At 36.6% G+C, this 21806-nt stretch overlaps 1 protein-coding gene across 1 annotated transcript in view; it reads right to left on the reverse strand.

The window, feature by feature from the left end:
* LOC104162316 (low-density lipoprotein receptor-related protein 2-like) overlaps positions 1-21806 on the reverse strand; it is a 41662-nt gene that overhangs the window by 12462 nt on the left and 7394 nt on the right. The window contains exons 2-4 of the mRNA XM_009701017.1: positions 9768-9875; positions 7504-7626; positions 4868-4984 (exon numbers count right to left, since the gene is read on the reverse strand). Of these exons, the coding sequence (XP_009699319.1) occupies positions 4868-4984; positions 7504-7626; positions 9768-9875 (348 nt within the window). The remainder of the gene's footprint in view (positions 1-4867; positions 4985-7503; positions 7627-9767; positions 9876-21806) is intronic.

Genomic DNA, 21806 nt, shown 5'->3' on the forward strand with positions numbered 1-21806 from the left:
TTTTAAAAAAACTAAGATTTCTCTGTATGCATCTCATCCCAGAGCAATGCATTTGGGTATAAAAACCCATAGCTATGCAAGAACTGATACTGATCAGAGAAGCTGATCATACTGTCTCTGTTCTAGGGGGCACATGGAAAAAGTGTCAGCACTCTGAGAGTGACCTGGAACTATGTAAAAACCAAAGGAAGGGTTCTCTTCCAGAGACTTGGATATGTGGGGTTTTTTTCTAGGTCAGTGACAGATGGATTAGAAAGAGCTAAAAAGGAAGGATAAGGTTCTGAGTTAAAAGGACAAGAAGGTAGGTAGTTTGCATCTATGGAGGTCTGAGAATACAGCTGTACAAGAAGAGAGTGTGAAAGGAGATAGTGTAAGACTGAACATTGGATTAGGAGAGAAAGTGAAGGGACACAAAGTATAAACACTGTTTTCTTTCACCTTGCTTTTACTTGTAACAAGGCTCCAACATAAACATTGTTTCTTTTATCTTTTCCTCTCAAGAACCTTTGGCTAATTACAGAAAATTGAAAAGAGATCTATTCCTAGCAACCACAGTTCGTAGGTGATCTTTGATGTGTCTTCCAGCCATAACGATTCTACGATTCTATAATACGAGCTTTGTGAAAACAGGGAAATCCAGCCATGTTCATTCCAGTGCTCAGGAAGAAAGGGAGCTCTTCTTTCTCTCCTCTTCCACTCAGACATTTTTTCTTAGCCAAAATACTACTCCATGATCTGTCTCCCCATGGTATGCTAGCACTTCAGTTGCAAAATATAAACAACTGGCAAACATCAGCACAAACGACAGATGAGGCACCTTGCTCCTTGTAACCCATGAATTGTTTTGGGGCAACAGTTGCAAACACATTTAAATGGCATGTTTCAACATACGCATGTGGAAGATGCTTGAAAGCTATGCCACAGGAATTGCTAAACCTACATTATTTTGCTCTCTGCCTAACACGTTTGTTCTGCAAGCTGGAAACAAATCCATACAAAAACCATAACAGGAAACATTCATAACTGGTATTTGATTCAGCAGACACTGATTTCTGTCACACAGTCAGGAAGTATAACCTTCTGCAACCCTAACCCATGTTACAAGAAGGAGAAAAAAAAAGGAGGGCAATTTCCTACTTTCAAGTGCCATTCTTTTATTGCAGCAACATTTCAAAACATTTTACAAAATAAAATTAATTAAAACAGTTTGACTTGCTGCCAAGAGTCACCACCTTACAGTTGGCAAATCATCGCCCAGACAGCTCATAGCCTATCAGAGACATCAGGAGGAGGACTTACCCCAAGCCCAACAGTCCTACATGATACTGGGTAGTGTTCATACTAGAGATGCTTTGAGACCTGGCAGACTGACCAGACCCTCATTCCTGGCCTTCATTCATGATTTTGATCCCTGCCACTCTAGTCTTTGACTGCCTTCTTTACCTTGCTCCAGTTTTGCTTCTTCCCTGTCCCAAACTCTCTCTGGTGTGGATACTTCCTTCAGCCTGAACTTCTGCTTTGTCCTGTAGCTGTTACATGTAATTTGTCCAACATCAAGAACATTAGCCTCTGACCATAGCCCTTATCTTCCTTCTTGGACTACACCCCTTATGATCTCTGCAGTTCTTGATCTTTGTCCACTTTCACCCTGATCTCTGCAAATTCATCCCAGACCAGACCTGGTTGCCCACTTCCTGACCACAACAGCTATTTGCCATAGCAAACAAGAGGCAGGAATTAACAGGTTAGGTAGTTGATCCATGGCAGCAACCAAACATCAAAATTAGAATAAAAAATCCAGAGTTTCTGTGCCTGAACTCAGTCCAGCTGCCTCAAACAAGATGTCTTTAAAATACTTCCCCTTTCGTCCCTCATGGCCTTAGTGCAGTGCTCGGTTGCCAGAGCTGTATCCAGGAAGGTTATTCTGTCAGCCACAGCAAAGTAAAATGAACATGGTTGGGATTTTCATTTTTCACCTACGAAGCTGAGGCAAGAGAGAGAATTCTACTTTTAACTGAAAAAAATAAAGTACGTAACACAGAAAAATGATGCCAGTATTGGCTGCTTACTCCCAAAAAGTATTTGCTACCCCAAACAGCCTGCCATTTCACGCAAAAGTTTTAAAATGGAAGTATTTCCTAGCTGCTGACTATTTAAAAAGCTGGAAAAACAATCTGATATATATATTTTTTTAAGAAAATTAAAACCCACAATTTTATGAAATTAAAATGGCTTCAGTGCACTAATTACATGACCTGTAGCTGAAACATTGTTCTGATGTTTATCTTAGCCTCTGCATGGGTAGATTTCCCTTGCTGTTAATCCCATTAGCAGTAAAATGGACTAAGGCTTTGAATTCCTCTGTTCTATTTTTTTATGTGTTTAACTGCTGAGCTACTTCATATTGGTGACATTTTGCATTTGACTAGTTTCTTAAATAACGTAAATTATTCAGCAACAAAACTTTATCATCTTTACAATCTAAATCTGCTTCCAAACAGATCAGTGAGTACAACCCGTAAGTAAATGGACATGGTCAATTTGCATTTTGTTATGCTCCGTGAAATACCAGAATCAATTCTAAATAGTTTTTCTTCCATTGTTCATGGATGTTTCATTTTTATTTATGAAACCTTTTAATGTAAATTAAATAAGGGAAAAATAACGACAAAGGAAAGGTCAAAATTGTCATATTCCTCTTATATTTGTTTATATCAGATAGTGTGGAAAAGGAAATGGATCAAAGTGGGAAAAATTAATATTCAGAGCAAGTATTAGAATCAGCTTCAAAACAGTAAAATCTAACACTTACACTAATCTCTACTGTATAGTTAATCATAAAATCACCAAATTATTAATTTTATCTTATGGCTTCTGTTTAAAGTTCCACATTTGCAAAGACAGAGAGGCAATAAAATTAACCAGCCTTTCTGGAAGGGTCGTCTTCTCATTACTTTCTTCTTGATTCTCTTGTCTTCAGCACCATCACATTTCTTTAAACTAGTCCAACACTCCTACTTTCAATGGTTCAGGTCACAGTCATTCTTCTGTCTTAGAGGGACTGTCAACACATATTCTAATAAACCAGAGTAGACACTGTTGAATGATGTGAGGCAGTCTCTCTCCCTGGGACTAAATATGCTGCCTTCACAACAGTGTGGGGCCTACTGGCTGATGGAGCAATGACTGGGTTTCCCACACAGTGGTAGAGAGCTACTGTTAAGGTATCTAGAGGCCCCTTTCCAAACTTCCTTTTTAATTTACTTAGTTGAGAATGCCAAACATGAAATAAAATGTGCGCTTCCATTTTCAAACATCATGGAGGCTTCTAGTCTGAAGAAAGAATTGTGAGTATTGTCTTTAGGACTCCACCCCCAGTCTGCCACAGATTCACTGCATTATAATGATCATACCATTTCATCTGGCTGTTCCACACTGTATTCAATGACTACTCACAGATTTCTCAGAGGTGCTGAGCAGTTCCTCTTTTTTAATTCACAGATAATACACTTTTTAAACAAATATATTTTCTTCAGGATTTTTTTTAATGTATCATAGATTTGCTAAATTAAGTTACCAATCTCTTTTCTTCCTCTAAACTTTAAGACAAAAAAATGCCAAGCTACAGAAGATATTCTTCCAGCAATGATATGGGGTATTTTGGATCTTGGCTTTTAGCCATTTGTGTTAGTGACTTCAGAATTGTCTGTGGGTCTACCACCTGGAAAAGTTCCAAGATGACTGTCTCAGCAACCTTTTATTGCAGAGTACCATACAGTTCTAATCATGTTTCATTCTACAGAGTGTACATTTTACCCACTTGTGAGTCAGGGTTAAAACATACTAGCAGCTGGCTGATCATGTAATACGCTGGTTTTCCTTTACACAGGATGTGCTCATACCCTTTTTCCCCTCTAAGAGCAGCCATTAACGACATTTTATTTCTTGCTGCTTTATCCATTCCTTAGCATCCTAGCCTCTTCCCCCACTTCCCACTCTGGGTCTGGTTCTGAGCGAAGTTTACACTTATGTCTTTTTCCCAAAGGTACACTGAGTTCTAAGAGCTGGAATAGCAGCTCATATGTTACATGTCACTCATGAAACGTGTAAAGCTTTTCGTTAATACTAACAATGAACAGACATGCTGTTACACACTGTTGCATAGGTATTAGGCAAAAACACCTCTGAAAAACATGGCCTCTATTCTGCAGCCAGCTGTCCTTTCCATCAGTATTCAACCTAGGCCAGGATCTAGGGAGGCTGTCACCAGACAGTTAGGCAGCCTCAACTCTGGGGAAGTTAGACTGAAAAAAACTACTTGTCCATCTGCATTTTGTTGGCACAATATAAACAGCTTATCTGAATATAATATGATCCAATGCTGCTTCATCTCCATGGGAAACTGCAGTCTAGTCTACATATGCTTTTGGAAGGGTCAGAGTCCCTCAAAGAAGTGATTTAGGGTCAAATTCTGCTTTTCTATACAGGTTATAGTTATGACTGGTTTCATAAGGAATATGGAAAAAAGAATACAAAAAAATTTGGCAAAGTTAACTCCGAGTCTCCCAAGGCTTTAAGCCATTTAAACATGGTTGGTTTTTTGCAATGCAATATTAATTATCTTTCAGACAATGACAAACAAGAAGTCTTGATCCTATGGTAGCAGTTTGCATTTGAGTTCTGCAATAATGGATCTGTATCAGAACATCAGCTCTACTACACAAAAGAATCTGAAATTAAACTCTTATAACAAGAAGCATATTGTGGTCATCCTGTCCATCAACAAGCCCCCTAATCTTCCAAATTTATTAAAATGCCACAGAGAGATGAGATGAAACCAGATCTAGTGCTAAGAGTTAAGACTCACGGCAGACTCTTTCATCTGTTCCATCAGTGCAGTCCTTTACTCGATCACACCAGTATGCACTCGGGATACACTGTCCATTTGAACACGTGAACTGCTGACTTGAGCATGTCCTTCCCGCTGCAAGAAACAGGCACTCAATCAGTCTTTTCCATCAACCAAGATTTTTTATGCAGAAAAATATTTCCCCCCTTCCTCTTTAACTACTCCACCCTTCTCACAAATACTAGCATAAGACTGTCTCCCTCTCTACCTTTGTGTACTCCAGGAGATTAAAGAACACTTGACAAGCACATGGCAGGTAACATAGCTCTATGAGGCCTTCTGTAGCCTGCAAGGTCAATTCTTTTCTCCACTGAAGGGTTTGACCTCTAGGTTAAAAATTACCTCCCTATAATTGTTCTGCTTAAGAGATAAAATTGCCAGTTCTCATTGCTTTAAAGTTTTCTCTATTATTTTGTTTACTGGGTCAAAATCTGTCAGTAACTGTAAATTATTTGGTCAACTAGAATACCACAATGGAAACACAGCAGAGCTGGAGGTAAGGTACTGCGTTCTAATACAGCCAGGACATCAACAGTCAGGAATATTTTACATTCATAACTAATAGAAGATGAAGAATGATTATATCTCTTCTCCTGACAGCTGTGTCAGTGAAAAGCAACCACATCAAACTGTGCAATTCCATATTGATTCCACTACAGCTAAATGAAACTCCGTGTTCCTCCTAGGCAAATTAATTGAAACTGTGAAGATACAGGTGAAGGGTGAAATTACTGCTAACTTTTCCTCCCTTCTGCCACCTGCACATCTGTTTCTTTCAGACTCATGCTATATCTCAACACCATCCCAGTCTATACACTGGTATCTGGCCTGCTGCTTTACAGCGGCTCTCTAGTCCTTCTTCAGTCAGCAGTGTCTGGGATATTGGGATACTAGTGTCACGAGGAAAAAATAAGAGCAAGACAGTAAAGTAAAACAAATTTGTTTTAATTCTGCATGTGTGACTTCCAGAGCTGTCAGTAATTTTTCTCAGGAAAATTTTTTAACTTTTCAAGAAGGACAAGTTTCTCCAGGATTCCCAAGCACAGAGATAAAACGTCCCTTTAGAAGAACAAGGACAAATACCAGGAGATAACTCAAAAAGAGCGGCAGCAGGACAGGGACACTGTATAGTTACTAACACTCATGATTAACCAGTACATGGAGAATGATGTTACAATGACCCAGTTCAAAAGTCAACTCAGAGTTGTTGCTCATTTTGTATTTTGTATCTACAGATTCCTCAGTTAAAACATAACCAGCAGTTGTGCTGACACCTTCTCAGAGGAAGAGGGGAGCAAAAGGTAGTTAATCTTAGTTTCAATTTTTCCATCCTCAGTGGGAACAAGTATCAAGGTATAAAAGCACAAACCAAGTCTGTGAGCAAAATCCTTCCAAAACTTAAACCTGTGAACCTCCCCAGAATCAAGGGCGTTAGTGAGTAGTTCCAGAGCTGTTCAGTTTAAAGAAGTTATCCAAAAATTATACATAGAAGCAAAAGGAAAATAAAATTAATCTCATCCTCATCACTTAAAGTAACTTCTGATACTAGAAGTAGCAGGAAATTGATTCTTTAGAACACTACAACACCTGCTCTTCCCATCTTATGCAACAAAGCAGAGAATGTAATTTGGTGCAATAATCACCTCGGTTCACTGTTCATCACTTCAGCACATACTTAACTGTATGTAGCCCTTAAACTGCTTAGTCATGAAATTCAGAAATCAGAGTAACATATTTTATTATTATCAGCACTGATCTTGCTCTCAATACTGAAAAAAGAAAGAGCCTATGGCTATGGCAGTTAGGCTGTCAAATGATTTCTTTGCTCTAAAATATACAGAGAAGATTAAACACTTTAGAACAGCAATCTGAACATGATTAATACACTGTTTAGCATATAAAAGTGGAATACTAATAGGAATTATGTCCTAAGTTTAAGCTGTCCAAATGATAACGGAAGACTAGACTTCCACTTCATACCAGGACTTTTGGTATTTCTCCTATCTGAATATGAAAAAGAATGGTTTTGGTAATTTTAAATAATAATGCCATTAAATAGCATCAGTGAAGATGGTACAAGAATTTTTAGCAATGTTGACTTCAATTGACTGACAATTCCTCCTTTTTTATATAAATTTCAACATTTTCTAGAAAGAAATTAACTTTTTTTTAATAATTCTGAGATGCCAGTGTGAATTTTGTTATGCAATGAATAAAGTAGCTTTTATGTGACTGAGACAGTGTTTGGACATCAGAGTATTATGTATATTTCACCATTTTTGGAACTACTAAATTTTGTATCAACTATAAAACAAATACACACTGTATATTTTTCTCCTTTTTTTCTTTTTTTAATTAACTGAAACATCAGTAATTTTCGGATTTCAAGACCTGGAGATGTCTTTTTGGATATATTTTCTGTATTTTATCTATTTCAGATTTCAGATTATTTCATTTCTAGAAACTACTTTAGACAGACTCTTCTGGTAAAAGCTGTACTTAGAGGAGGCTTGTTTCTGTATGTTTCCAATGTGCTGCTATGTGAATTACCTTATTTCACAAAACTAGTATAACATTAGAACTTATACACTTACGACATTGTTGATGCTCATCTGAGCCATCTTCACAGTCTTCCTCATCATCACAAACCCATGACCGTGGGATACATTCGCCATCAGTCTGACACTGAAACTGATTTCCCTCACAGGTAGGTTGTGCTAGTGTAACCAATGAAAAAAATTGTAATTTCACAGACATCTGGGAAAGCACTTTCAAAGAAAACAATTAAATAAGGGAAAAGAAGACCTAAGGTTCAAGTGTCAATTGACTAACTTCCACTAAACACACAAAGCATTTGACAACCCAAAGAAAGTGGACAGAGCAGGGAGGGGAAAGTAGGCTAGCAAAAGGATGCCTAAAGGCAAAATTTAGTTTAGTGAACTCCTGCATATGAATCTTCAGTTTTGTATCCTCCACTGGAGACACAGGCTCCTCTAGAAGGCAAGTCATAGCAAAAGCTTAAGGTTTTGAACTGCTCTTTGGCAGAACCTCTCTTTGTTCACTTGTACATAGAGTCAGGCTAGCTTCCCTAGTCTCACAGGAGTCTGTTCAATTGCTCTCCCCACACCTCAGGTGCTCTGTCTCTGGTAGGAAGAAGGTCTTTCAAAACAAGCTCATGACTCTTCTCTGTGAATTCATGAGGCAAAAGTGAGGGTCGGGTCAGAACAATCTGAATGTTGTTGTCCCAGTTTCACTCTGTACTTTTCAAATAGCCAAACAACAGGGAACCATTAGAAAGAGAGATCAAAATAAATTATTGAAACTGTGTTATAGCTTACTTCATCCCTAGTTAAGACTCCTGGGAAGAATCACTAGCACAACACAGTCCAGTAGTCAGGACCCTGGTCTTAACCATCTTTATTCTCAGGATCATGTTTTTGCAGTACAGGAAAGTCAACTAGAAACACTTTGTGCTCATGGGATGATATGCAAGCACAATCACCAATGTAAACAAAGCATCAAGGGAGAAAATCAAATCACTTTGTAGATTTAGAGTTGAAAAGTACAAAATTACATTAGAGGTAAAGTAATTACAGGGATAAAATCGATCACGTACTACAGACAACGCACTTCATGCATACCTTTTTTCAATTCCTGTTTTAAGAACCAAAGAATAATCTTGTAATATAATTTTAACCTTAGGTCAGTTTTAAACAGTTTAAAACTATCTTCCCAGACACTTACGTGCCCTGCACATTTAATATATTGTTTTTAAAAGCACAATTAACTGAAAAAAACCTGAAAAGTTCAATTTTCATCTTCCTAATTCATCACATTTTTAATCTTTTTTTTTTAATCTTTCACAAAGTCAAAGTGAATTTTACCCACTCCTTGTTCAAAGGCCAAGCACTTCTTTCCAGTTGCAGTTCAGAACTAAGCTAAAATAGCAAGCTATAGGACAACACCGTTTTGGTTTGGCAATTTAAGGCATTCCTCATCCAGAACTGCACTGGTTTTTGGAGCTAACTAAAGTGCTAAGCAACAAATCAGACTGCTGAGCTGTGTGAATGACCTCCAATTATTATATGGGTCAAGCAGCAAAGAAACAATCCGGTGTGAAAAGAAGAAACGTAAATAAGTCTTTCTCACTCCCCATCAGCTGAGGGGCAAAAACTAGCCCAACCTGTAAGTGGGCTGATAATGGCACCAGCCCAACAAGACCTCAAAGAACACTAGAACCGAGAAGGTAAAATACAGGCGAGTTCCTGAAAACAGACTGTGGAGGGAATTTCTTCATTTTCACAGCTTTTTAACACTTAACTTGAGAGAATCTCTGTGCACAGATATTACAGCCCATCTGAATGCAATTGCTGTCCCTGAGCTGCTGGCACTGAGGATAACACGACCAACTCTGGACAACTAACCAAGACTCTACTTAGTAAAGTGCATTTGGTACAGTTTGTTGTCTAGGGCATGAAAGATCCAAAGATTTGGAGCTCAAATGTTGCTGATGGTAGCTGTGTGTACATCCAATATTCAGGATTACTGCAATAATAGAATACAATATATCTCTACATCTACTTAGAACATTAGTCATCATATTAAATGGCATTATTGGATACTCAGATTTTTAACAGAAGGCTAAGTCATGTTAGAAGTTGAGCACTACTTGATTTTCTGATGACCACAGCCAATGGACTCAAGAAATATGACTCTTAAGCAGATTCTGCAGTCATCTCAAGACAACTAGTTTCCTCCCCCTCCAATATTCATTCTTGTACCACAGGTACAGTTGAGCACATTTGGATTTCAGTATTTCTTATGTTACAAAAAGTTGCTCTATAGTTGTTTCACTTACGACAACCAGCTTCATCTGTATCATCTGAGCAGTCTCTAGCCCCATCACACCTCCAGTCTGCAGGAATACAGCGACCATTTCCACAGCGAAACTGCCCCCGCTCACATCCTGTGGTAAAGCAAAGTAACAAGCAGGTTAGCGGTACCAGCACACAAAAACAGACAGTGGAGTGCACTCCTGTCAAACAGCTGTAATCTATTCATCACTTTACAGCATGAAAAGGAGAGAAAATAATATGACTATAATACAAAAATATAAATAAGTATATATAAAAAAGATCTCTACAAACCTAGTCAACCAAAAAAATAAAAGAATCAGCTCTAAATCTTACAGGACATTCCCCAACTAAATTGCAAGAAAATTCCCATAATTTTAATATTTGTATATTATACAAACTACACAAAAAAAAAGGAAAAACACCCAAACAAGTCTCAGAGGAGCACCTACACTACAGAAACCTATTTAGCAGAAAAGTAGGAATTTTAAATTCACAAGTAGTATAGACTTAAATAAAGGTAGGGCATCATTTTCCACATTATTTCTAAGGGCTAAACATGCTAAACACTAGTCCTCCCCAGAGTCTCTGAGGATTTAAAAGAAATCATTATAATAATCCCCTTTAGCTGATGTGGAAATCTTGTTTCAGCAGTGACTGCTTGAAAGTATAGAAAGACCTCAGTTTTGTTTTGCTTTTTAATAATTCCCTACTATTTAAAATCTTTCCTCTGAGGTACAGGAAAGCATCTCTTCAGTCAACATTTGAATAGCAAACAATTTAAAAGAAATTAAGCTTCAGATATTTATGGCTGATCAAAAGCTATCCTGCTGTCATTTCCTCCTCCTTGACCTACTAGGGATTAAGACTTGATAAAGAAGCATTCATTCCGAGGTGTAAATGCAGCTGGATCAGGCCTTTATTAGAGTCGACTAATGAAATCTCCAGTCCTGTAGGAAAAAGAAAATGCACTGTTTATGGCCTTTCGTTGTGACTACAGTCTCATAAAAAGGGAGTGAACAGTTTTATAGGTCCCAAAAACAATGAACTGTAACATAATTAGGTTCAACAGAGCTGTTTCATGTTAATCTGTTGTCAGCACCTCAGAGAAGGGAACACTGAAAAAACCCGAGGTAGTAGTAAAGCCCAACTCTGAAGAAAAAAAAAATCCTGTTTCCTGATTTAATTAATAGCCATATGGTAAAACTACATCTTTCAATTATTCTGAGTGATTTGTCCAGAGAAGATAACCTCAGTATACATAAAGCACAACCACCTACTTTTTGAATTCATGATGACATAAATAACACACTACCCTAACTTTCATGTAAAACCAGGCATATCAACACTGTCACATAAACACAGTTAAGTGATGTATTCCTAAGGGATATAGGCAAGCTACTTTATGCAAGGAATGTTCAAATCTGATTGTCTGGTAGTGACATCCTGATTTATAACGTATCCTGCAAATGGTCAAAAATTTCACTTGGATAAATGGTGGTACGGAGTGGTACAGGAGTATGTTCACCCAAATACCTTCTATAGACTAATGCATGATGGTGGTTGGTGGTGCAGGTCTGGGGTTGGTGGTGCAGGTCTCTTATCAACTACCTTTAAAGCACAACAACCTCCCTTGCAAAAATGCCCTGAAGGAATGTACAAGTTCATTCTGGAATCCCAGGCCCTCTTGCTGAATTTTGCCCTACAAAGCAACATATCCATATGAGATTAGCAGTTAAAGCTCTAATAAACACAACACATAAACCACCGTTTATCAATTGGAATTACTATGCAAAGCAAATACTAAATCTGCTTGTACATTTAGTATATTATCGCTGTTCAAAGCCACTGGAATATTCATAGCCACTTACTTAAAAAGAAGTTACAATACAGAATTAAATCTGTATCCACATGATTAGAATTTCTAATGAAGCAGATGCTTATAAACAAGCAATATGAGCAATTTGTATATTATTTCTAAATAATAACTAGCCAATAAACTTTCAAGCACTACGTACAACACTGCTAATTTATTTTGCCTATCTTGTATTAAGTTACTATAGTTGAACATACCCTTATAGTGATAAAAATGAGGAGATAACACCGATAAACTTTTTAGAAAGCATTATAAACATAGTAGCCTTTGTACAGTATGAGAAATGGTAACTGAATGTTAACAGAAAACCTGCAAACCACGCAGTTCTACACTCTGTAATACTTTGCAGAATTATAGTTTAAGTTGCTCACACCTACATACAGTAAGCGCTGTATCAGTAACCGTTTATACAATTCTTCAGCAGACCTGTTAAAATTCATTTAACTATGGCATCAGGTATTTCAAATGTTATCTTCCATGCTTACTTATAACTGAAGGTAAAGAGCTCCGAAACACCTATAAAAAATACAAAAGACTGATATTTCACTTATCACTGTTTTATATTATCTTTAGAACAAAGAAAATTACATAGCAGATAATGATCTTAATTCATTAAAAAGACAATCTTTGAAATAAGTAATATGGAAGCAGTGATCTGCAGTATCAAGGGCACTTCTCAAGAAGGTTCTAAAAAGCTTGTGTTCCAACTGTGAACAAAAACAATTCTAACTTTGATAAACGAGAAAGTAATCAGGACAAAGATGCATGATTACAACATTACTGCTACGAATAATCAGTAGAAACATCCAAATGAAAGAAAAAAAAACATGTCAGTAATAACCAGGTTTGTTACTATAGACAACTACAGAGACCATTTTCTCAAAACTTAACTGTACATATTCTGCTAAAAACAAGTACTAGAAACTTATGAGATTTGAAGAATTGTCCTTTAGTTACTATGAAGTTAAACACTTTAACAGTATTAATTTAAGTAAAAATGTTGCAGGCATTACTCATACTGACTAGTAACGATCCACAGAGGAAGCATATGGAGTCCAAAACGATTTCCACTGGTATATGCTATGCAATGGGAGCTTGCAGCACCAGAGTTTCAGCAAGAGTGGGGAATGTCAGGAGACAAGGGGTATTCGCTCATTTATTGCCATTATTTGAAGCTTCGATTCACTGAAGGATTAGTCATTAGTAATTTTAGGGAAGGTTTTGCTTTCAATAAGAGTTTTGGGTTGTTTTTTTTTAAATGGCAGGGCAGCTCATGAATCTGTCAGACTTTGTCAAAAATTAATACTAATGAGCTAATTTTCATAGAAATACTGATTTACTCTGACAGATGCTGATAAAACCAGACACCTCTTTCAGGCAAACAGAATCCTGTTAGCAGGATTCCTGGAGGAAATAACCACCGAGTTTAAAAACAGTAGTAAAACAATTAGTCTTCACTGTCATGCTTAAAGTTTACTAATAGAAAAGAATCTAGGCAACTTTTGAAATTTCAAAATTCAGAAATGACTGAATTTTTGGTGTTGCTCTACTTTTACTACAATTCAGTTTTAGTCTTCTGACTGTGATTAAAGCACTACTAAAATAAGGACTAAAAAAAACATGGCAAACCTTATGAATCACACCAGAACATATATAAAGAAGAATCTCTGGGCATTAACAAAAATAATTTCAAAAGATAAGATCTGTTTCAACTTCTCAATATTCAGGAAAACACCAAGGAAAAAACAAATCTATGATATCATCTTTAATATAAACCAGTCTAGTACTGAAAAATGCAAACCAAAGATCAGAAGCATCACTGGAAAAACATAGGTCAAAGCACTATTTCTAACCTTCTTGCTATACTTACTATCTTTGGGCTTTATGCTAACTTTGTCACTACATTTCTCATGGTTCTCTGGGTCTGAGATTCTCTTATAAGAGACTCCTGAGTGGATGTTTAGGATTCACAATTTGCTCAGGTAAAAACAAGAATTACTGGCTCTGAGTAAGCTACCTGCACAAAGATGATGTGAGGTAGTAATTTTCCACTGGAATAAAGCAACATAATAGTGATTTTGTCAGAGCAAAGATTAGGCAAAACACTAACCAAATGAAATACCTCTTTTTTTTGCTTTTAATTTATTAAAAATAAATTTTTTACCAAAGGAAATCATGCAATACAAGGACTATTCAATACAATTACCTTAAGTTCTGCACAACAAGTGTTGCCTGTATAGGAATGAAGTATCCTAAGTTAAACCACTGCCAAAGACAAACCCCACTGCCACTAGAGGATGGTAGTCAACCTTCACACCACTAATGAATGTTTCTCAATGTCACAATAAGTCATATGGAACTCTAGCAGAAGAGAGAGAGGTTAATAGCTTCAGGCATTTCATAGCACAATGGTTTAACACATAAAGCTAGTCTTCAATAGGAAGGCAGTCCATTGCACCCTCTCAACCTCCTCTTGTGCTTCATTTGCCCCAATATGTTTGTGTAGAAATATTTAGATTGAGAATTAAAGCTTAAATTCAATGCTCTTGTATTAAAACCAGAATGTTATATTTGGCTTATAGTGGAAAAAAATACTGCCTTACTCCCTGCCACTCTGCATTACTTTAGACTCCTTTCAGTTCCTCTCTGAACAGTTCTACTCTCTTCTCATTCTTTTCATATATTTTTTTACCTGCTCATTCAACCTTGAGGTCCCTCATACCTTTAACTTTGACTACAAATCTTTTGAATTACATTTGTCATCCACAGATTAAGGGCACTGTGACCGTCTATTCTGACTATACAGATTAGGCCAAAACCCCTCATTCGTTCTTTCTTCCTCATGCTCATAATACCTTCAAGAACTGCTAACACCTCTGCTACAGTTAAGCTTAAATGAAATATTTAAAATAATGAAGAATGTATTAAGCCCGCGGTAGATTGTACCACTCTCAAACTGTCCATTCAGAAGTGAAACTTACATTGCTGCAATTACTTTACACTTCAGGAATCATCTCGCTCAACAGATTTTTTGCGTTTAAAAGAGTAATGTTCTTCAAGGCAGTATTTTTTCAACTGAACAGTTCCACCTTTACTACATCTGCAGTTTTTCAACAAATAAGTGCAAACGAACTGTACATTTGAACTGAAATTACAAGCCTCTTCCACATAAATTTTACCAAAAAAAAAACCAAGAGACAAGCTCTCTTTTCTCCCTTTCTGCCTTCCAAAAAAGGGTGCTCTTTGTTCCCAGTCGGCCTCTAAACAGAACAGCCCACTCCAGTGGCCTTGCAGGTAGAAGCATCCTGGAGAATCACCTTCCATACACTTTGATGTCAGATTTTTGCCTAGCTTAATTACATGTCAAACAGCGCGAGGTTTTGGAATGCTCAGGGAGGGAAAGCTGAACCTCTGGAAATTCCATCTCTGTTCCCCCACACTAATGAAGAAGGAAGTAAAAACCACAGTTCAGGAAAAACCTTTGCTTATTATTGTAAAATGTCCTATGATACTGAAAAGTAGTATTCTGCTAGCACTTATAATAGGCAAATGAACAAAGTTTATTTAAAATATAAAGAAAAATAGTCGATAAAATGATGCTAAATTTCATATACCTTGAGACAATATCTAACTTTCAGTCTTTCTACACTCTGCAGACTCCATCATATTTCATACAAACTACTCAGCTGAAAAAAAAACACAGACCACACGAGCATTTACAGGTATTACAGAAAGCCGCACAAGATTTATCTTCAGTCTTCAAGACCTTGCAACACAGAATGTCTTTTGTATCTACATGTCTCTAAACTAGATTATATTAGACAAATAATTTTAACTGACAATATCAACAAAAAGACAGTACAAATGTGAGTTTGCATCCACTTCATACAACTGCAAGATCTCCATGTACAGGTTGATAGGTGTACAGGAACTAGTCAAGGTACAACCTGAAGCAGAAGGGCTGCAGTGCCAGAGAGACAGAGTTACAATGTTAATAGGGAAGCATAGGACTTCTACTACCGAATCTTCATCTAATTACATATTGTAACAAAATTATTAGTACTAAAACAGCATCTACAGGCTCAGTAGTTGATCAAGGACTTTTTGTGCCTTGGCATTGTACAAACACCTAAAAAAAAAGAAGGGTTATACCCTAGAGAGTTTGCAGCATAAAGATGATAGGCACCTGAACTCACTTGGGTGCCCGCAATGTCAACAAGCAAAGGCTAAATGGTGCTGTTCTTCCCTTCACCAAAGCATATTCATATTCTACTGTTTCGCCAGCAGCACTCCAGGAAGTCACAGTACATGAGAGGCACACCCAGTTTTGCTGGTATATTTATTAGGCAGCAGAGGAAACAAGGCACACACACACCTTGATCATTCCTATGGAGGGGCCTCCAACCTTCTACCAATCGGTGTTAGAAGGATTCCTAGTCAGAGACTCCAACTCTAACTCCAGGGTGTTTAACAGCGATCAACGCACTGCTATTCACAAAAGTTGTCTGCCCTGTTTTTGAGTCCATTTATTCTTCCAAATACCAACTACATCATGTGATGCATGTGCAGAAGTACTTCGTTTATTTAATTTGATTGTTTTATTATGCACTCCCTAGCCCCCAAGCAAAGATGCAGACATTTTAGAAAACCTTCTGGTACACAAATCATATGGATTATTACAGATTATTTTACAGGGTGGGGGTGTGGAAATGATAAAGGACTGAATTTGAAGCAACAGATCTGGTTCTCCACTGATGCTAACTGGACTAAGAGATTTGGTTCCCAAGGCCCAGTTGCACAGCTTACCCAAAAAACAACAGAAACCTATTGATGACAAGAATAAAATAGCTTTTGCTCCACCAAAGAGCAGAAAATTATACTTCTAGCCCTTCTCCCTAAAAATCCACTCACATGTAGAACTTTATATATTATTGGATTATAAACAGAACGGATACCAGGAGGGTGAGAGGAATGGAATCAGAAGAGAGACTTCAGTTTAATCTTTAATCACTTGTTTTTGTAAGCCCGTCTGAATACGCACAATCTATTTCCATCTCAGATGAATGAGGTAGATATTCCATACTCACAAGAGAGGAAATTTTGAGTAAACCACGTCCTGAGTTCAGTGGAATGATGGGTATCAAAAGCCATAATAAATGGGTCTTGCCTGTCAGAGTAGAACCCAATACCTACATTTTAAATCTTCACTCACTAGTTTTTAATAAAAAGCACCTTAAAATTCAAGAACAAAAGTGAAAATTTCATCTGTCAGTAGAGACTAAGAAATACCATGTTTCACTGCAGCAACAGCAGATTTTTATGGTTTCTCTTTCAAAACCACTTGCCAAGTCGTAAAAAAAAAAAAAAAAAAAAAAAAGGAAGTATGGAAACAGCAAAACAGCAAAATCTACATTATATTCTGTGCTTTGTGTCTGCATGTTCTTGCACACACAGATACTTGTCAGCTGATGAAACCATTGTTAAAACTAAACCATCAAGTCTCATTCTAATAATGCTCACATGCAAAATCTTTTTAACAAATACTTAAAATTAGTGTATTCTATGCTAAATTATGTTTTCAGTTAATACAGTTATAAAAGGACTATAGATTCATTTCTGCTAATGCCTCAACATAAACCCAAGAATTAAAGAAATTCAGGATTTTAATCTACTGAAACTAAGCAGGAAAGCTTTCCTGCAAAGAAAAAAGGGTTCAAGTCTCCTGCAGCCATCAAGTTCAAAGGAATGACACTGTAAATGCCTCCTAGCAACGTTAAAGATATTCATAATCCTCATCCTCTCCACCTTACCTTAGCTTTATTAATTGAAAAAGCAATGAATGCAAACAGCCTCATAAAAATAGAAATTGTGTATAAATTCGTTTTTAACAAATCTATTATTTTTTTAAGCCGGAACTAAGAATAAAGAAAACAAGCTCCTAATTTTCTGATAAACTACATATGGACCTCTTAGAAAAAAACCTCTCCGTTTTAATCTTTTTATTCTCTTAAAGCTCTGATATTCAGAACAAAGTAACTATGATTTCTACATGATCACTTTAAAAGCAGCCATTCTGGAAAAAGTAAAAAGATAAAAAAAAATATATACAATATTTTTAAATTATTCACACTGTTCCTAAATTTAAAAAAAAAAAAACCCACAAACTTCTTAAATTTAATATCGTGACAATTTATCATATATGTTCACAAACAGCACATATCCATACTATCTTTACCATCATACAGTACTACAGGCAAATTAATCAAAATCAAGTTCCTTTATAATCTTGCTTCAATTCACATACTTTTTAAAAAGCAACAAATCAACTTTTACTACCTTCTTAGTCCTATAACAAGGCAAGAATAAGAAATAACCCTTTTAAGCAAGGGTTAATTCTAATAGATAGGAGGTGATACTCCTTTCTACTGATAAAGTAAATATTCCTTATATTGAATAGACTAGGTTTCCTTCTTCCATTTAAGTCACTGTCAAATTTGTCGTACTTCAGTGATAACTGAGAATCAGCTATTAAATTTTGTTGGACATTTTCTTTAACCCCAACTGTATACAAAGTATTTTCCAAGGTGAGACTAATAAAAACTATTTGTACTCCTTTCTCAGAGAATTTAGTGAAGTTGTTATCTGTATGGCCAAACTCAAGAGAACTAGTATTTGTAGTGCTGAAAGATTAACCTTCACAATATAAAAAATGTAATTCAGACACATTACATGTAAAGAACTAAATTGGGTAACTTCTACCAGTTGTCTTGGTATTAGGTGTCTTAATCCACATAAATCAATCGTGATTGTGTTAGCTGGGTAAACGAAGCAATCACTGTGGATCTCTAGGGAAGCATACACATCTGAGCTCTCCTAAATCCCAGAAGCTTCTTTTTCATGAATGGTACATTAAATATGCAAAAATCTGTTCTAATTGACCAAATGACATAAAGAGGAAGAAGAACAAGCAAACACAGTAGAAATAAAGACACCCCCAGTTACTCACAGAAGGAAGCATCCCAAGCATTTTCATAAGAATGAACCTTGCTAATGGCCCCAAGGCTGCTGTAGAATAGCAATTGGGTAACATAGTGAGGGGGGGAATATGACCAAATGAGGAAAATCTTCAAGACTAGGAAGTATTTACAACTACATAATGTGTGGAAAATTAAGAAAGAAGTGCTTACACAACTTAGAGAGAATATGTACAGTACATACCACTGAGAAAGTCCAATAGATGCAGTGGCAGATGATAAAACTTCTCAGGAAGCTATTCTCATTTTGAGAGCTGTACCATTTTTTAAATAAATTTTCCAACCAATGTGCTGTTTGTTCTCAAAATTAGACCCCATGCTGAGATGGTGAGCCGCATTCAACTCAGTCATGCTCTCCTGAAAGCTGATGAGTCATTGTAGCACTAGGAATTAACCTCAGTGAGAGCCTTCCAATCCAGTTTGTGACAGTGAAATTGTGTGATTTTTTCATATTTTTTTATGTATTATTGCTAGATTGAAAATTGCTATGCAACATATAACACTTTGCCATATCATAAACCTTACTGAAATATTATATCACAAGTTATTAAATGAAAAATGAAACTTGTCATGCAAAAAATAAACCACCTTCCCTTACAGATAACAAATACGGTAAGCACATAAAGCAAAAGTGATTTCTCTCCTCCCACTGCAGAACCCATACCTATAACAAAATTCTTCACTACTTGACTAGCACCATCATAACTAGTGGGACTCCAGATAAAAAAGACAATTTAAGCTGTATCCCAAAGCTTCACAGGGTATTAGTCAAGATTTTGCGCTTCAAAAATAGTGATGGTTACTTGTTGTGAACTAAATGTGAGAACATTTTCAGAAAAGCTGAAAAACTGAAGTGTCAGTACAGAATAGAGAGATCATATGCTAGAAGCATCTAGGGTGCATAGATAGATGTTCTAATGCTAATGTACTACTGCCCTTGACATTAGGAACTGCATATATTTCTTCGGATGCATTGACACTCATCACATTTCTCCCTTACTCAGAAGTGACTCAATTTCAGCTAGCAGCTAATAGCTATGGCTGGTCACTCTTTATCAAGCTTCTCGAAAAAGGAAATTCCATGTGCTAAGGCAGGCTTGAGTAAAGGAAGGATCACCTGAACTGAAACAACAATGTTGCCCAATGCGCTCACACAAAACGCAACTTTATCTTAATAGAGCTGAAAATGAACTGTAAGAATTAAATCATCCTTTGGCTATTTCATTTTTAAACGTGGCATATTTCATTTATAGTTTTCAGTTTAAAAAATAATTTTTAAAAAAATCCCTTCACCCAAATAGTAATACTACTGAGTTTGTTGAATTAAAAAGATGAAGTCCTTGAATTCATCAAAAGAGGACAAATACAAGAAATATCATCTCACACTGAAACATTACCTTTCCTGTCAGCCCCAATGGAAGCATTTTACTTAGATCTCCCCTAACCAGCCAAACTCTACAAATGTCAGATTTACTCACCCATTTGGATTTTTTAAGGATGCTTAATTCTGCTGCTACTTCCCTTCATTGGTGGGTGCTAGGTATAATATTTTAAGATACACTTTAAATTACATTAGCTAGCTACTCTAAGCAGCATTCCAGGCACAGAGGTGGACAGTAGGGAAGAAGGGTCTTCCGCTCTAACTTATGTAGCTGGATAAGCCCTACACATGCCGCACCCTTGGAAATGCAACAGCATACAAGTACAGCGCACTATGTACTTACATCTAGAAGCAAGTGCACAAAACCACAGGAAAGGCACACATTGTCTCCCACCATACACAGTGGTAGCACACAACATACAAATAACTGCTCACAGAACTGCAGGCATTTGCCTACAGGCTTGCAACCTCTAAGTTGTAATCCATTCCTCATAGCAATAGTTTCCATCACTGTTTAAAAATGCCTGCTATGAAGAAGATTGCAACCACACCTGGTATATTGCTGGCCACAGAGTCAGTATCTCCATATTGAATGTTTAATGACCAAGATTTTCCCTTAACAGGGTGATAATTTGTCTCTCTCTCTCTCTGCTACCTTATGAAATTTCTTCAGATTTAAGTCTGTCAGAATTCTCGACCCCTATCAGAAAAGTTAAATGGGCCAACAAGTTAAAAAATATTGCACATCTTAAAAAAAAAAAAACAAAACAGCAGTCGATTGCATCTTTTCTTTAGAAAATGAAACAAAAACCAGGGAGGAATGGTCTGTATTACCTAATAGGTCATAAAGTCTTAGTATGGATAAAGTACTTTGTCAAGGTTGGAGCTTTTACCTCATTCTTAATCAATTTAAATTTTGCTACTCATTATTTTATTGAATTTAACTATTTGTCTTTTAGTCTCTTTTTTCCTCAGACAAATCCAAGAGATACCCAAGTTTCTAGAGGATTTAAAGTACAGTTCTAAAGATTTCTTTTTTTGGTATTTTCACTGTAAGATAACAATTTTATAATGCATTCTGTAGCAGGCTTAATAAAGTTAAGAACTGCAAACCTAATAAAAGCTGGTAAAAACAGTGTTTTTGCATTTCCACTGTTAAATCATCATTTTTTTCAATTGCCTACAGTTAGAACACAAATTCCATGACAGGATATCACTTCTGCAAGTGACAAAGGAGCCTGATTGTCATTGTTGCCCTCTTTACTCAGGCAGAGCTCCTAGTGAAGCAGATGGCCAGCCTGCCTGAGCAAAAAGACAGGCCACAACTGAGCTACGTCTGAGGCTCTGTTCAGATTTCCTATTGGTTCAGCCAACAGAAATTTGTCAAGGCTCAGATTAACAACTGAAGTAGACGCAGTTTAATTACTCCACTAAATACCTTTCATGTACTGCAGAGGTAATAAAAGGCATTTTAGTACTTTGCTACATTTACAAAATACTAAGAACAAAAATTCATTTTCAGTGAGGTTTTAAAGTGCATTCTGTGGCTGACTTCATACAGAAAAGTAAAAACTGCAAAGCTAATGAAAACAGCTCGTATATTCATATGGAAGACACCACAAACTTTGTCACTCATTTCAGACGCAAACTGGAGCTCATTTGTTTCACATGAAATGGTTTAAAAACCTATTAGACCTCGCAGTAGTAAAAGTTATTTTTATTAACACAGCTAGAAGGTCAGTAAAAACTGCAG

This window comes from Cariama cristata, unplaced genomic scaffold (genome assembly GCF_000690535.1).
Source record: "Cariama cristata isolate BGI_N322 unplaced genomic scaffold, ASM69053v1 scaffold38545, whole genome shotgun sequence".
NCBI classification, from domain to species: domain Eukaryota; kingdom Metazoa; phylum Chordata; class Aves; order Cariamiformes; family Cariamidae; genus Cariama; species Cariama cristata.